At 51.9% G+C, this 15,627-nt stretch overlaps 1 protein-coding gene across 1 annotated transcript in view; it reads left to right on the top strand.

Moving 5' to 3' along the window:
- ITGB5 (integrin subunit beta 5) overlaps nt 1-15,627 on the top strand; it is a 120,757-nt gene that overhangs the window by 102,674 nt on the left and 2,456 nt on the right. Inside the window, exons 11-13 of the mRNA XM_042998988.1 lie at nt 6,716-6,938; nt 11,397-11,500; nt 15,012-15,131. Coding sequence (XP_042854922.1) covers nt 6,716-6,938; nt 11,397-11,500; nt 15,012-15,131 — 447 coding nt within the window. The remainder of the gene's footprint in view (nt 1-6,715; nt 6,939-11,396; nt 11,501-15,011; nt 15,132-15,627) is intronic.

Here is a 15,627-nt window from a genome sequence, read left to right as displayed (position 1 = left end):
GCCTGGTTGTGACCCCTTGCTCCTGTGCTGGGTGAGAATGGGGAGAAGAGAATCACTTCTCGGTTCTGCCCATCTCAGGCCTGCCCCACTGCCCTCAGGCATCTCCTCCGAGGTCACCCCATGGCCATCTGGGTCCTCTGCAGGCCCTGAGTCCAAGTCCAGCTTGGGGGTGAGGGCGAGCGGTGGCTTCCCTCCTGGACCGCTTATGTGCTGCCTGACATGCCTCAGGGAGCGTCCCCACAGGGCCTCAAGTGCCTTTGTGGTATCAGCCTTCCCACCGAGGCTCTGGAGGCCTCAGAACAGCTGCACCAGGTCCTGGGTGTGCTCGCTTCGGGCTGGACATGGATACATAACCTCATGGGAGATTTTAACCCTGGCGGCTTTTGACCCAACCTCGCAGAAAGTACTTCTCTTCCCATCCTCCGAGATCTACTCTGAGCTTCCTCAACAGTGAGGGAGCACTTACTATATGCCGAACACTGAGTGAGTGCTTTATTCAGGTTAAGTGATTAACTCCTACAGCAAACCAATGACGGGGGCATTTGTATCAGCCCCATTTAAAAAACAATTTTTTAAAAAACATTTATTCATTTTTGAGAGACAGAGAGACATAGAGAGGGAAAGACAGAATCCGAAGCAGGCTCCAGGCTCCAGGCTCCGAGCTGTCAGCACAGAGCCTGATGTGGGGCTCGAACTCACAGACTGTGAGATCATGACTGGAGCCAAAGTCAGATGCTTAACCGACTGAGCCGCCCAGGTGTCCCGTATGAGCCCCATTTAAAAATGAAGAAACTGGGGCTCCTGGGTGGTTCAGTCGGTTGAGCGTCCGACTTCGGCTCAGGTCATGATCTCACAGCTCGTGAGTTGGAGCCCCGTGTCAGGCTCTGTGCTGACAGCTCAGAGCCTGGAGCCTGCTTCAGAGTCTGTGACCCCTTCTCTCTCTGCCCCTAACCCACTCACATTGTGTGTCTGTCTCTCTCAAAAGTAAATAAACATTAAAAAAAAATGAAGAAACCAAGATACAGATGGGTTAGACGTTAGTAACTGCTGGTAAGTGGCAGATTGAGGAGGCCAGCTCAGGCACTGTGATTCTGGAAGCCACATGTTCACCACGCACCACTGCCTCATTTTCCCAATGTTGTGTCCCCACCCTGTTCTCCACCACCCATGTTCCGTGGTAAACAGGCTGCTCTTCATCCTGGGCCTGTGCAGAAATCCCCCCCTCCCTTCTCTTTCCTGGTGGTCCCTGAGGGAAGTTGGGGGAGCCTGGGAGTCTGGCCCCTCCTGGTCGGCACTCTTCCAGCTCCTCAGGACCCCTTGGATGTTTGCTTTCCACCTGCTCCCACACCCTCCCCTCCTTTGAGTTGTGCACCTTGACTTTTCTCCCCTCCCTCCCCCCTTACTGACATCCTGGCCATCCCTGCATTCCTCAAAGACCTTGGGACCTGCCTCACGCTCCCCCCTCTCCCTCAGGCCCCACCATCCCTGCATCTCCCTGAGACAGTTGTCCAATGCATCGGTCTCCAAGCGCCTTGTTGCTCAGCTCCAGTGGCGGTTCATAGCAATTCTAGCCCGTTTCCTGGGCGCCCCCACGCACCAGATGCTGAGTGAGGGCTTTACCTGCAATAGCACCGTATTTCTTGACAACATTTCTACGAGGAGGGCATTTGTCCTCGTTGACAGATGAGGAAACAGATCATCAGACAGGTTTAGGGACTTGCCCATGGTGACATAGTGAATGGTGGAGGACATACTTGAACTTGGCTCCGTGCAGCCTCTCAGCCTCTCTCAACATGGCTGGAGCTGGAAACTTGCACATCGCACTCTGGCCACAGTCCTCACCCCTCAGCGTGTCCCCTCTCTTTCTCTCTGCCTCTTTCTCTGCTGTAATCTCTTCTCTTTAGAGCGTGCCATTCCCTCCATCTCTCCGTTTCCTCCCAAACCATTTCTCTTCTGAATCTTTGTCTGCAGTCAGAAGAAGGCACAAATATACCCCATCTTCAGAATATCCTGTCTGCCTTCCTCCCCATCTCTTCCCACACTTCCAGACCACTTGTGGGAGCTGCCTGCTTGCAGCCACCTCACTGCCCCCTGGATTCTGCCCTCACCCCTCCAGATTGTGGCAAATCCACAGTAGCCACCTGGGATTTGCACTTCCTGATCTCTTTTTGCGCTTGCTCGGGCTTCCGATCATGTCTCTTTGGGCTTCCAAACCACTGGTTCTCCCCCGCTTGTCCCTGGCATCTCCTTCCCAGCCTGCGTTAAGGGCTCCCCTCCCCCTAAATCGCCGATATTCTATTTTATAAAGGGAGGCATGGGGCCACGTCTTGGCCCACAGCCCACACAAGCACTGTTTTGCTGATGGAAAGCTGTTGAATTCTGTAGAGCTGAAATTCTGTATAAATAGACACATTTACAACTTCCTGTCCATTTAGCTATCAATCATTCTAACAAAGGTAGTACTATTAATAACTTGCACATGTAGCAAGTCACAGCTTACAAAGTGCTTTCGCATGCCTTTCAGTATCCCTACCTATGTGCAATGAAAATATTTTTATGTCTGCACGGTATTAAACAGGCATCATTAAATTCGACTTACTCTGCCAAGGTGTTGGGGGTAGCATTATAAAGGAGCTGTGTTTTGCCGAAGAGTCCTTGCTTAAGGCCCCCTGGGTGTTGTTAACCAGGATAATGTCCCCAGTCCCCCATTTAGTTTTACTGGTGATTGGTAGGTTATTGATCCTTGGGACAGGGCCAAATGACCCTTGTTATTTTAATAACGTGTTCCTGCTAGGGCATTGGGAGAGACTAAGGGCCGACCACAAGATGTGGGGAACCTCCGTGCATACAGGTTGAGGCCCAACTACAGGATCTGAGACATTTGGATCAGGGTAAAGTGTAACCATACTGACCCAGTTTTTGAAAACCTGTATGGGTCATGCTTTCTCAAGGAGGCTTGAAAGCTTTAAACCAAGATGGCAAATGGTTGTGTCTTCTGTGCCAGTCCCCCTAGTTGGTAGAACCTGCTTGGAGTACTGTGTTGAGGGGGATCCTGAGACCAAGCCAAGGCTCCCGTGATCAGATGGCGTGATGTGCCATGGATGGGGAGGAGGACATGAGAGCACAGGCCACATCTTTGCCATAGCTGCTTCAAGCTGTCTTTGAGAGTGGAAGAACCGCCGGACAAACTGGGGCCGGCAAGGGAGCCAGGGAGCCAGTGAGGACAAGCCTTTGAGAGGTCGCCGCCATTTCACCAGACCCGGAGGCTGCCCTGCTTTGACTTGCTGGGACTTGACTTTGGAATTGTCAAATTTCTGAGGCCAAAAGCCACATGGATAAGGATTTCCTGATGTCCCACAGCCCCTCAGCACCCAGCTGCTTGCTCACCCCACTTAAGTGGGCAGGGGCTGTCTGTGCTCTGTCTACTTTATCTTACACATTGTTTCTTGTCATGTCCTCACTGCTCAGGTGTCGTGGGAGGCTTTCTGGAATGGCTCATGTCTCTGGTGGGGAGTCCTGTCCCTCTCCTGCCCTTGACCCCTAACTTTCTCTGCCTGAGCCCTAGATCTGGGACGCACTCAACTCCTTTGACCTCTGGCTGGGTTTGGGGGCTCTCGGGCCTGTGTGGTGTCAGATGTATCCAACATAGCCAGGCTCGTTGCTGATCTGGCGTCATGGCGGAGAGCACAGAGCTTGAACTTGGCTCAAGCAGGTGCCTTCTCAGCAAGCAGGTTCTGTCACTTCGATGCCCAGTCACCATGGGGAGCAAGTTCTTCCTTCAGCACACACACACTTCACCTGAAACCCAACTCTTCAACCAAATGATATCCTGCCTCTTCTCCAGAATGTTGGCACGTTGGAATACGGTGTCAGGTTGTTATTGGCTAATGTTATGTTGCTGCCACACACAATTAGAGCAGGGAGAAAAACAGCACCCGCTGTCTCCAGCAAAGCAGTCCCTCTGACCCAGGTACTGTCGTTCTGCTTGAAAATACGGCACTGACCATGCTTTATGGGAAGTGTGGCATACAAGCTGCTGGGGAGTGCCAGAGCTATGTTCGAAACCTTCCCCAGAAGTGCACTCATATCTGCAGCTCACTTGGAAACGCGTTTTGGAAACTGCACTGACCAGTGGAGGGGGTGGGGTGGATGTGCGATAGAGCAGCAGGTAACACACTAACGGTGGAGTGTGGGTGGCAAGCATATGGATGTTCACTGTACAATCCTTTCAACTTGGCTGCAGGTTTGGAAACTTTCATAATAAAATGGTGGTGGGGGGGGTGGAATTACCCTCGACAGTGACCCATTTTTAATTTGAAACAGGCTCTTGACCAGTGTGGCCCCTGAGGCTGGAGAGTGAAGGGGCTGTGCAGATTGGATCCATTTCATTCGGGAAGGCTTCCTGTGGGGGGTGGCTTCCTGCCTGCCAAGCCTTGAAACCTGCACTGTTCACAGACCGGGCTAGAGGAGGGGTCTGCAGCCGCCCTCCCGTGGGAGCCGTGCACTCTGCTGCCAGTGCCCTCCAGCCCCCTGCCCCCACCTTGTGTAACCCTTGAGTAGGTGTGCTGCCCTCTCCTGTACCTCACCTTCACATGCCAGCTCCTAGGCAGTTAGACTGCACCCAGCCTCCTGCTGGCTTTCCTCACCTTTCCCAGAGGGTTGCCATATGCCTCGGCACTGCGCAGGCAATGGGAGGGGGCTCTCGCCCGGCGCAGTATCTGCTGAGGCTCTGAGCCTCGGTGCAAACAGAGAGGCTGTCTGGCCCCGGGAAGGTTGGGAGACTTGGTCGCTCTAGATGGCCTCCCTCCTGCCTGCAGATTCTAGGCACCACGGAGCCGACAGAGCAGGAGAGGGGGGGTGGGCAGGAAGTAAGTGGCCGGTGAAGAAGCTCTCTGGAGTTAGGTCCTGAACTAAATTGTGGGTCACATTCATTGGCGGTCTCACAGAAGGTGCTGGGATCCAGCTACTGGGATAACTGGCTCAGGTGTGGGAGTAAAATGCAAGGCCTCCACCTGTCTGATGCCCATCGCCCACTGCTGCAGTCTCCTGCTAGTATGTAACTGGCTGCGCAATGATACAGATTCTTGGTTCATTTTTTTAATTTACTTTTAATGTTTGTTTATTTTTGAGAGAGAGAGAGAGACAGAGCGTGAGTGGGGGAGGAGCAGAGAGAGAGAGAGAGAGAGAGAGAGAGAGACAGAATCTGAAGCAGGCTCCAGACTCTGAGCTGTCAGCACAAAGCCCAACATGGGGCTCAAACCCGCGAACTATGAGATCATGATCTGAGCCAAAGTAGGACGCTTAACCTACTGAGCCACCCAGGCGCCCCAATTCTTGGTTCTTTTAGTCTTAGCCTTAGCAAAATGTCATCAGGAAGGAAAGCATGCTGTCATAATAGTGTAAGGGAAATTTTGTAAAGTTAAGTGCCGTAGCGCTGCTTTCTGCCTCTGTTAGTGCAGAGGATCGAGAATCCATTGTCAGGCTTTTGGCGCTCTTGGAAGATGGCGCTCTCCATGCTTTTTTTTCCCTGAGCGACACATTCACTCACGCTGACACTTGTCCTCTGAGCCCAGTGAGCCTCTGCCCTTGACGCCTGCAAGGGGCATGCCCAGCCCCTCGCCCTCCTACAAAGGAGAGCAGGGCAATCTTCCACTGGTTGTCCACCTGCTTAGGGCCTACTCTGCTGTCTTTCCTCCAGAGAGGCAGTGGGTGCTGGGGTTTAGACTCCCTGGTGTGAGTCCTGACTCCACCACAGGCAGGTGATCTTCAACAAGCAGCTTCATCTCTGTGTCTCATCTGCGGCAGCTGTGATGTGAGGGAGGGAACAGTCCCTGCCACATGGCCCCGTTGTAGAAACTGCTCAAGTTTATGCTGCAAAGCCTGATGTGTATATAGTGAGTGCTGTTCAATTAGCCACTGCTGACCTTGGCACCTGTGCCCGAATCATCCCACTCGGGGCTACGGCTCTGAGGCCGGAGCCAGAATTCAGCATCACTGCATGCCGTGGCTGTAATAAATTACCACAGAGTTAGTGGCCTTTAACAACATGGATTTATTCTCTTGAATTCTGGAGGTCTGGGCTAAAGTCAGCGGGCTGACTGGGCCATACTCCCTCTGAGGCTCTCGGGAGGATCCATGTCCTTGCCGTCTCCAGCTTCTAGAGCTGCATTCCTCACATTCTTTGGCTCTGTGGCCTCTTCCTCCATCTTCAAAGGCAGGAGCTAGCATCTTGCTTCTGTTGTCCCATCACCACTGTGGTCCAGTCTCCCTCTGTCTTCGTCCTCTAGGGACCCTTGTGATGGCATTGGGGCCCACCTGGAGAACCTAGGAGAACCTCCCATTTCAAAATCCTTCACCTAGTCATATCTGCAGGAGGTAACATTTACTCTGGGGATTTGGAAGCGGACATATTTGGTGGCCATTCTTCACATGACAACTGAGACAGGAAGAAGCTCTCTGGGGTCATGGTCCTGTGGTGTTACTTGGTCAAATTCTGGACCAACATAGAGCACCGCCCCAGACCTAGCTGGGCCACACAAGCTGCCCGGCCCCCTGCTATGCAAGCATGTGGGCTCTAGGCCCTCTCTGTCTGCCCAAACAGAGTTGGAGGGCACAGTTGTATTGGCTCCCCATTGTCTTGGTGCAAGGCAGACGCTGGGTGGTTGGTTATGTGTTCATGCAGGCAGGCGCTGATGTGCTGTGTGTGTCCCTTTAGGCCACGGCGAGTGTCACTGTGGAGAATGCAAGTGCCACGCAGGTTACATTGGGGACAACTGTAACTGCTCAACAGACATTAGCACGTGCTTGGCCAAGGATGGCCAGATCTGCAGCGACCGTGGGCACTGTGTCTGTGGGCAATGCCAGTGCACAGAGCCAGGAGCTTTTGGGGAGACGTGTGAGAAATGCCCGACTTGCCCAGATGCCTGCAGCACCAAGAGGTAATGGCACCCTCACTCCCGCTTCTCACCCCAGACCAGGCCCATCTTTCAGCCCGTCAGCCCTTGCGGCCGGCCCACCTCTTAGTCCCCATCCCCCGCATTTTCCACTGCCCAGCCTTTTCTGGGGAGCTAAACTCATACGAACATTAACTAAACTTTAACTGTATATTAAAATGGTGTCTTTGAAACACTGGTTCTTACCAGTGTTTCAAAGACACCATTTTAATATACAGTTAAAGGGGATTTTGTAAGAAAATAAAAACAGAACCAAAAAAAAAAAAAAAAAAGACTGTTATTCTATTCCCCAACTTAGAAGTTACCAGATCACTGAATTAATTTCAACTGGTTTGGGTACCAAAATAGTGGCTTCTCAGAGCCTTTTGAGTGCTATTGAGTATTTCACAGGGGGATGTAGTATGCTTCTGTTTTTCAAACAAGTTGGATCCCCTCCCCGACATTAACATTTCCCAAATAATGTTTCACAGGACACCGTATGGCAAATGTTGCTTGGAACAAAACACAATCAGAACATGGATCAGATAGGAGGGCATTCGACCTAGATAAGACATGCCAGAAACAAACCACAATGGCTTTTGAATTTTCTGCTCCATTTATACAGATAATGGAACGCTGGCCCTGCACTGCAGCTGAATGCAGAGATTGTCTGGACAGTGGGCACCGCGCCTCCACTGACTCAGCCACGGGGTCACGTTCTCCATGCTGACCTCCCCGCAGCTCTGCCCTTCCCCCTCTGCCAGAGTGCGAATGGGCGGGAATTAAAGGGATCCAGGAGCTATGCCATCAGGAAGGCATGAGTGACCGTTTCTCTTGAATTTTGCTAAAGGAACAGCTGTGTCATCATCATCCACGCTAGGGGGCCCGGCGTGAGGGAAACAGGCACAGATAATCAGAAACAAATAATAGTACAGACGTCGTTTCTCTTGGGCTGGGGAACGCAACTGTGCAATTTTCTTTTGGCAGATTTCCCCTCCACATGTCTGGCTTGGGCTGATAAAGAAAGGAGTTCATGCTCTCCGAGCCTGCCTTGGCTGCTGGTCGGTCCTTGCTCAGAAATGTTCTGGGTGGCACAACCCCTACTTGGATGTTTGCCTCAAATAATCCAGGCGTGGGTAATTGAAAGCTGGCTGTAGATCGAGAGACAAGATAGACAGGACCAGATTTTATTTTGTGTAATTGGAGAAGAGCCGGGGAAAGGGAGGGAGAAGAAAAGCAGACCCACTTTAGACCTGCTAAGAGTGGAGAAATGACAGAAATCCAAATAGCTACGTCCCAGGGGAGGAGGGTAGGATCCTGGATCTGGAGCCCAAGTAGCTGGGGCCGTGTGAGCGTGGAATCACAGCCATCACCCACGTTTTATGACGGAGCGGGGCACGCTCCCCCAGCTCCTCTCGCAGAGCTGTTTCGGGCTGTCCTTGGGACACACGAGGTTAGCAGAGGGAGGGGGGCAAGCTAGGACAACACACATGGAATCAATAAAAGTAGATCAAGCCCGTTTCTTCCATTCCCCTCGAGTAGCAAGGCAATGCAGTTTTGGCGTAGGTCAGTTAAAAGGCCCGACAACCTTAGCTTTAGGTCAAAAGGGCACAACAACCGTAGCTTTAAATGTTTAAAGCATTCATTTCCGAGAAGAAACAGTATCTGATAATTTGTTATCCATTAAGCAATACTAACGACACAAGGAGAGCAAAGAGATGCCATAAGGAAACCTCACTATTCCTTTTTCTTTATCTCTGGGCCACACTGATGCTCTCTGTTTCTTTCAAAGCCTAGTTGCAACTTCTTTTTTTTTTTTTTTTTTAAACACATTCCCTTTGAAAGTGACTTATGTGATGTTTTTCTACTTGTTGGTTTGCCAAGAACCACCAGGTTTTGAATGCCTTGTCTTCCCCACCCTCCCCACTTGGGGTTTCAGAACAGCCAGTCTCCACTTTCTAGAACTAACCAAACATACCCTTCACCTTGGGTGAGTTCACACTCAGGCTCAGCTGATTTCAATTAACAGGCTCTCTGAGTAAAGTCTCTCTCAGCAACTTGTTTGTTTAAAAGGCCAGACTTATTTTAACACATGACTACAATATATCACAAGTTTCAGCCCAGTATGTGGAGCACACAAGTTAGACTGATAAATCCACATGGATAATTAGGGAACGTTTCCTGGAAGTGGCCCTGTGGTTTAATGTGGTTTAATAACAACGGTTGCAGTTGGAAGGCTGGCGAATCCTCGCTGAGAGGAGGGTCAGCTTGGGGGTCACTTGTGGTGTGCTAATCCCAGAGGCCGGAGAAAGGGCCAGAGCTAAACCGCCCCTTCCTGGCCTGCAGCCAAGTCTCAGTTGTCTGCACTCTGGGACTCTGGCCTCAGGGGAAATGCAAACATTACCAACTTGTTTGTAACTCCAGAATGTTTCTATGGAGTGTTCCAGGAGAGTGGGATGTTATGGCCAATTCTGGGGTAGCTGCATTCCTTTTTTTTTTTCCTTGTTTATTTATTTTGAGAGAGAGCGAGAGAGCGCAAGCCGGGGAGGGGCAGAGAGAGAGAGAGAGAGACCCAAGCAGGCTCCAAGCTGTCAGTGCATGAGCCTGATGTGGGGCTGGATCTCATGAATCATGAGATCATGACCTGAGCCAAAATCAAAAGTCCAAACGCTCAACTAACTGAGCCACCTCGGCACCCCTGAATTCCTAAGAAAGTCCTGCCTGCTTTCCTCCCCAACGTTCAGAAAGGGAAGTGAGGACTTGGGAGGGGCTTACCGAGAGGCAGGGCACTGGGTGCTGGAGCTGCGGCCACAGCGTCTCATGGCCCTGCTGTCTCCCCTGGCCTCAAAGGGGGGCGCTTGAAGTGCTGTCCAGCTCCTTTCCAGTTCTGCTGCTCCCCTGAAGTTTCTCCCCTGGAAATCTAGTAACTGGCCTCAATCTCAAGGAATTAAAAAAACAGATGATGGTAATTCAGGCCGTGCATCGTGGTTGTACATCCCTCTACATTTTTGCCAGAGAGCTTTCCAGACACATAACCTCACTGGTCCCCATGGGCCTATGGGTAAGCAGAGCGGCCATCCCCCGGGTCACTGTGGCTCTGTGGTATCAGCACCTGTGTTCCACAGATTCGGCCCTTGGGCCCTAACCCAGTCTCAAGGAAGCCCCTGCTTCTGGGGCAGCCACCCCCATCGCCACCGGGCACCATCACCCCACTAAGTCCCTCAGAATTCACTGTCAGCTGGTTGTCTTGCCCAGCCCGCTCCTCCCTGGGGTTCTGTTTGTGCTCCCCCATCCCACAGTCCCCCAGAGGGGTCGGGCCCCTCTCCCACCACTGCAGGCGTCACAGACCTTTTGTGAAAGCTTTGCTTCTCTGGCCCCACAGCCTCGGGATTCTGTTCTCACTGATGTAAAGTGAAGGTAGATGGGGACTGTCTGGAACTGGGTTTGACTATGGGAAGTAGAGTACTGATCCTTAATTGAGCATTTTACGTAAGCATTTTTACACAATAACACTATCTGACTTAAACTGTGCACCTGAGGTGGGAGGAGAAGGGGCTCAAAACGAGACTTTTTGGCTCCTAACCCAATTTCTCCAGAAGGCCCCTGTTGAAATGTGGGTTTCCTGGAAGGAGACTGCCACCCTGTAGCCTCTACCAGAGTCTAGTGTAGACCAACTCATAGAGGGTAGAACCCTCCAGGCAGGCTCCATCTGGGAGGGAGAAGGGCTCCAGGACAATGGTTCACAACCCTCACTGTGTGAATCTGAATCCAGAAGCCCAGGCTCTGCCCCAGAGGTGTGGATCCCATTGGTGTGGTCAGGCCCTGGAGATGGTATTTTCTAGAAAGCCTCCTGGAGAGTCTAATATGTGGGAGGGTTAAGGGCCCTGCCCTGGCAGTGATCCCCTAGTAGGAATCCTGGGAAATGGGGCAATTTGGCAGCATTAAGCACTGGCCAGGGGGGTGTGAGGACCCCTCTATGAGGCCAGGAACCCCATTTTTTTAATCACTCCAAAGTTTCCTGCTTGGAGCAGACTCTTCAAAGGCATGTGATACAGCTGAGTGAAGATGGGTTTGGCTCCTGGTATCAGAAATTGAATGGTTTCTGGGGCACCAGTCAGTTAAGTGGATGACTCTTGATCTCAGCTCAGGTCTTGATCTCAGAATCATGAGTTCAAGACCCAGCATGGAACCTACTTTAAAAAAAAATGGGAAAGTCTCTAACCTGCAACTTGATGTGTAGACCAGGCATGCCTCTAAACTCACATGTTTCTCCAAGAACCCTTGGGCAACCAGAGGCCAGCAGAAACACTGACTGAGGCCAAAAATCTGAAGATAGGGTGAAGTAGAACCTTCAAGGGCCCAGGCCCAGCAGAAGAGTGGGCAGTGCACCCCTGGGAGCTCAGTTACCTGTGGGGAACCACCGCACAGCATCTAACACCCTCATTTATTGCCTCTTTTCCAAAGAGACTGTGTTGAGTGCTTGCTACTTCACGTGGGGGACCCGGCCGACAACCAGACCTGCCAAAACCTGTGCAAGGATGAAGTGATCACGTGGGTGGACACCATCGGTGAGTGTGTCCAAGCGGCCCTGGGTAACTCTTCCCTTTTGTATTGTGGTAGACACCTTGAGGCTTCCTCCTCTGTGGAGACCATCGATTCTCAGGGCCACCTGGTAGGGAGCAGGGTGGTTCTAGTCTGGAGTTAAGAAGCATAACGTCAGTGTCCTGGATACTACTGTTGGGTCCCTGGGCTCTCTGGGGTGTAAGACTTCTTGTTCATAACTTTCTGCATCATCACTGGAGCCCCATCTTAGTCACATCTCCCAGGCTCTCGGAGAAGTTGGTATATTAGTTAGGACAAGTCATGTTAGCTGCTATAACAAATCCCAGACCTCAGTGACTTAACTAAATATAAGTCACTCACTGCGAGTCCATTGAAGACTTTTTGGTTGATAAGGCCTTGGTTGATAAGGTCATTCAGGAAACCAGGCTCCCTCTACCTGAAGGTTCTATTCTCCTCAAGGTCCCTGGAATCCTCTCCACTCAGTCAGCAAAAGGGGGAAGACAGTGAGGGATCACGTGAGATGCTGTTATCAGCCAGGCCTGGAAATGGTGCTCACGACTCCAACTCAGTTGTTTGGACACATTTAGATGTAAGGGTCGCTGGGAAATGTAGTCAAGTCGTGTGCCCAGGAGGCAGGGAAACCCTGTTTGATGAATGGCTGCCTAGTCTTTATCACATTGGCCTCAGCCTGGTGTGGCTCTCATGATGCTGCAAGGCATCAGAAGGGACAGGGGTCTCGTGTGGCCTAGATTGCACAGTGATCCCAGCACTGGGATTGAGTGCTGTCCCAACTGTCCCCCCAGCAACAGGCACCTGTTCCTGCAGCTGTCGCTCACTCCTTGTTCCGTTATCTTTCGTGGCAGATCACATTTTAGGGTTCTTCTCATTCTGACCACTCCAGTTTGACTCCATCCATCCAACCCTTTGCTTTACCTCTGAACAAATGGCTATAAGTCCATTCTGAGTGGGAGCCCACAGGGTGGCTCAGACAGAGGTGCACAGACCTTTGTGTTTCACCCTTTCTGGGCTGCCTCCATCCCTTTACTAGTACAGCCATTTCTGTCCAGGCTGAGGAGTTTCTAAATGCAAATCACATATCTTAGCCCCGTATGCACGAGACCGGCTTTGGAAGTGGTCTGGAGCACTATAATTACACCGAATCAAAGTGCCCCTATGTCAGAGCCCTCATACAGTGTGGTGGTAGCGTAGATTTGTGCATCTACTTAGAAAATGGTCTGGCAGTTCCCCGCAAATTAAATGGAGTTACCGCACAATTCAGTAATATCACTCCCGGGTATATACACAAGAGAACTGAAAACACGCTAACACAAAAACTTGTGCACAAATGTTCATAGCAGCGTTATTCATTAGAGTGAAAAATGAGAACCAACCCAAATGTACATGAACTGATGAATGGAAAAATAAAATGTGGTACATCCATACAGTGGAAAAAGGAATGGCGTCCTGATGCACACTGCAAGAGAGATGACTCTTGAAAGTACTATGCTATGTGTGAGAAGCCACACGGAAAAGGATATATATCGTAGGATTCCATTTATGTGAAATGTCCAAAATAGGCAAAAGCACAGAGACAGGAAATAGATTGGTGGTTGTCAGGGCTGGGAGAGAAGGGAACTGGGGCTGAGCGCTAACAAAGATGGTGTCTGTTTGGGGTGACGGACATGTTCTGGAATTGGACGGAATAGTTACACAACATTGTAAATATACTAAAGCCACTGAATTATACATTTAAAATGGTGAGGCGGGGCGGGAGGGGAACAAGACTGTGTACCATGAAAGGGATTCTGCCTCTGAGGCTCCCTTGCTGGCAGCCTTGCCCTCTACCTTGACCTCAGCTGCTGCAGGCTCCCAGCCCCTGCCTTCTCTCTTGGTCCTGACTCACCCCCTCTGTAGACGTCCCTGGTTCTGACCGACCGCTGTGGCCACATGAGGCTCCCGAGTATGTTGAGTCATGCATTCAGCCTGCACTTGTTCGTTGAGCATCTCCTGCGTGCCAGGGCTTGTGTTAGACCAGGGGAGCCGGTCGGGAGCCTACCGAGTCTTGTCTCGTGGCCATTTTCCTGCCACCGTGTCTGCTTGGTGCTTCAGGACTGGCTCACAGCAAGTTCTGCCCGCAGACCTGGGGCAGTGCCTGCCACTCCCCCGCCCCAACCGCCTGGGCGCACACAGTCGGAAGGAGATGCTGCCTTCCTGTGGCCCCCTGACTGAGGCCCTTGCTCTGAGCTGTTATGCACAGCTGCCTCTCAGTGTAATCCTCAGTGAGAAGCTTTCTGTTCAGATTCACTGTTTATCCTCCTTCCTTCCTTCTCTCAGCTTTCTTCATACACATACACTCACCCAGGCCAGGCTGATGGATGGGGCCTAGGAGAAAAAGTCCAGGATTTCCCATCTGATAACCACACTAATTTGTCTGGTTCCAGGTTAAAACTCCTTTGAGCAGGGGCGCCTGGGTGGCTCAGTTGGCTGAGCCTCTGGCTTCGGCTCAGGTCACGATCTCACAGTTCATGAGTTTGAACCCTACATTGGGCTCTCTGCTATCATGCAGAGCCCGCTTCGGATTCTCTGTCCCCCTCTCTCTCTGCCTCTCCCCTGCTCATGCTCGCTCTCAAAACAAAACAAAACAGAACAAAAACAACCAAAAAAACCCTCCTTTGAGCAACAGGGTCACAAAGGCAAGAGCTAAAAAGCATTTCACACCCACAACATCAATCCACAACTGTTTTTCAGGACCGATTGGCCATTGCTGAACAGTGTCCCCTTTGCTTTCCTCTTCCCTGCTCCTTTTTCCTCCTAGAAATCAGTCTAACCCTTCCCCAGAGAAGCCTTGGAGTGCAGGTGACATCTGGACAGGGGATTATGAGTCCATCATGTTGGGTTAACGGCATGTGGGGACAGGTGGGCACTGCTCCCTAGAAGAGTGGAGCGGGTGGTCTGGGCTCCGCCCTGGCCTCGGGCGCTGGCCCGTGGTATCTGTGGGTGAGGCACCAGGCAGGTGCCCAACTCTTGTCCAGACGTCCTCGTCATCCTTGGGTCCTTTTGGTTTTACACCCTACCAAAGAACTGCTGATGCTTGGCCACTACAGCTGGCTCTCAGCCAAGTGGACTCAACTGTGAACTCTCAGGCCCCAAAGGGCATCGGAATGGCTCCTTCTTTTCTGTGTCCCTTTAATGTCCAGGGCACTTCCACTTACCAACCTCACCTCCAAGCATAATGCCTTCTTCCGTTTCACATCGCTCCCAGCAAACACTCTGGGGGGGCTCTTGCATTCCCCAGGGAGTCCTCACCATTCAGGGGATTCGTGTTCCCAGAGCAATTCAGGTTCCATGCTGGGCCCACGTTCTTCACGTGAGAAACCCGAACTCATTTGTGAAGGCCCAGCCTCCGCTTCATGCCTCCCTGCACCCCCTTTCCTAACTGAGGTGCTTGACTCCCCACCCTGTCCATCAGCACACTGGGTTGCTCCGAGAGGACACTTGTACCTGGTTTTCTTCCAGTGAAAGATGACCAAGAGGCTGCGCTTTGTTTCTACAAAACCGCCAAGGACTGTGTCATGATGTTCGCCTACACAGAGCTCCCCAGCGGGAGGGCCAACCTGACAGTCCTCAGGGAGCCAGGTGGGTGAGGGCCGGCTCTGCTCCCCCTGGGAGCTCGGCTTCTGATACCTTTCCCTGCTCTAGGCTTGTCGCCCTTCTGTCCTCACTGGCTTTCCAAACTCCAGAGAGACAAGGGTCACAATTCCTTATAAAGACCGGGATCTAAGGCCACCCCTACCCAGTTCCTGGAGTTTGGAAGAAAGACGATGTACACCTGGGGACCCACTGCCGGGCAGAGCTCTGGAGGTCACGGCATGGAGGCACGGGAGTTATAGTGTCTCATCTTGGAGGAGACGGAGCACAGGGGTAGAAGTGGCCATAGCACACATTTCACCTGCACGGCTGACGCTGATGGCCGTGAGCAGCTACAGGCTCTGCAGGGGGTGTGCGGCGGGGGTGGGGGGGGTGGGGGGTGGTGGCGTGGACAGTCAAGGCTGGGCAGGCCATCTGGGTACACACACACACACACACAGCCCTGGAGGGGCAGCTGCACTTGCCACCGTGAAGTCCAAGAAGG

The sequence above is a fragment of the Panthera tigris genome, chromosome C2, assembly GCF_018350195.1.
Source record: "Panthera tigris isolate Pti1 chromosome C2, P.tigris_Pti1_mat1.1, whole genome shotgun sequence".
NCBI classification, from domain to species: domain Eukaryota; kingdom Metazoa; phylum Chordata; class Mammalia; order Carnivora; family Felidae; genus Panthera; species Panthera tigris.
Note: the sequence above shows the minus strand (reverse complement) of the source record. Positions and strands in the feature narration are given on the sequence as shown.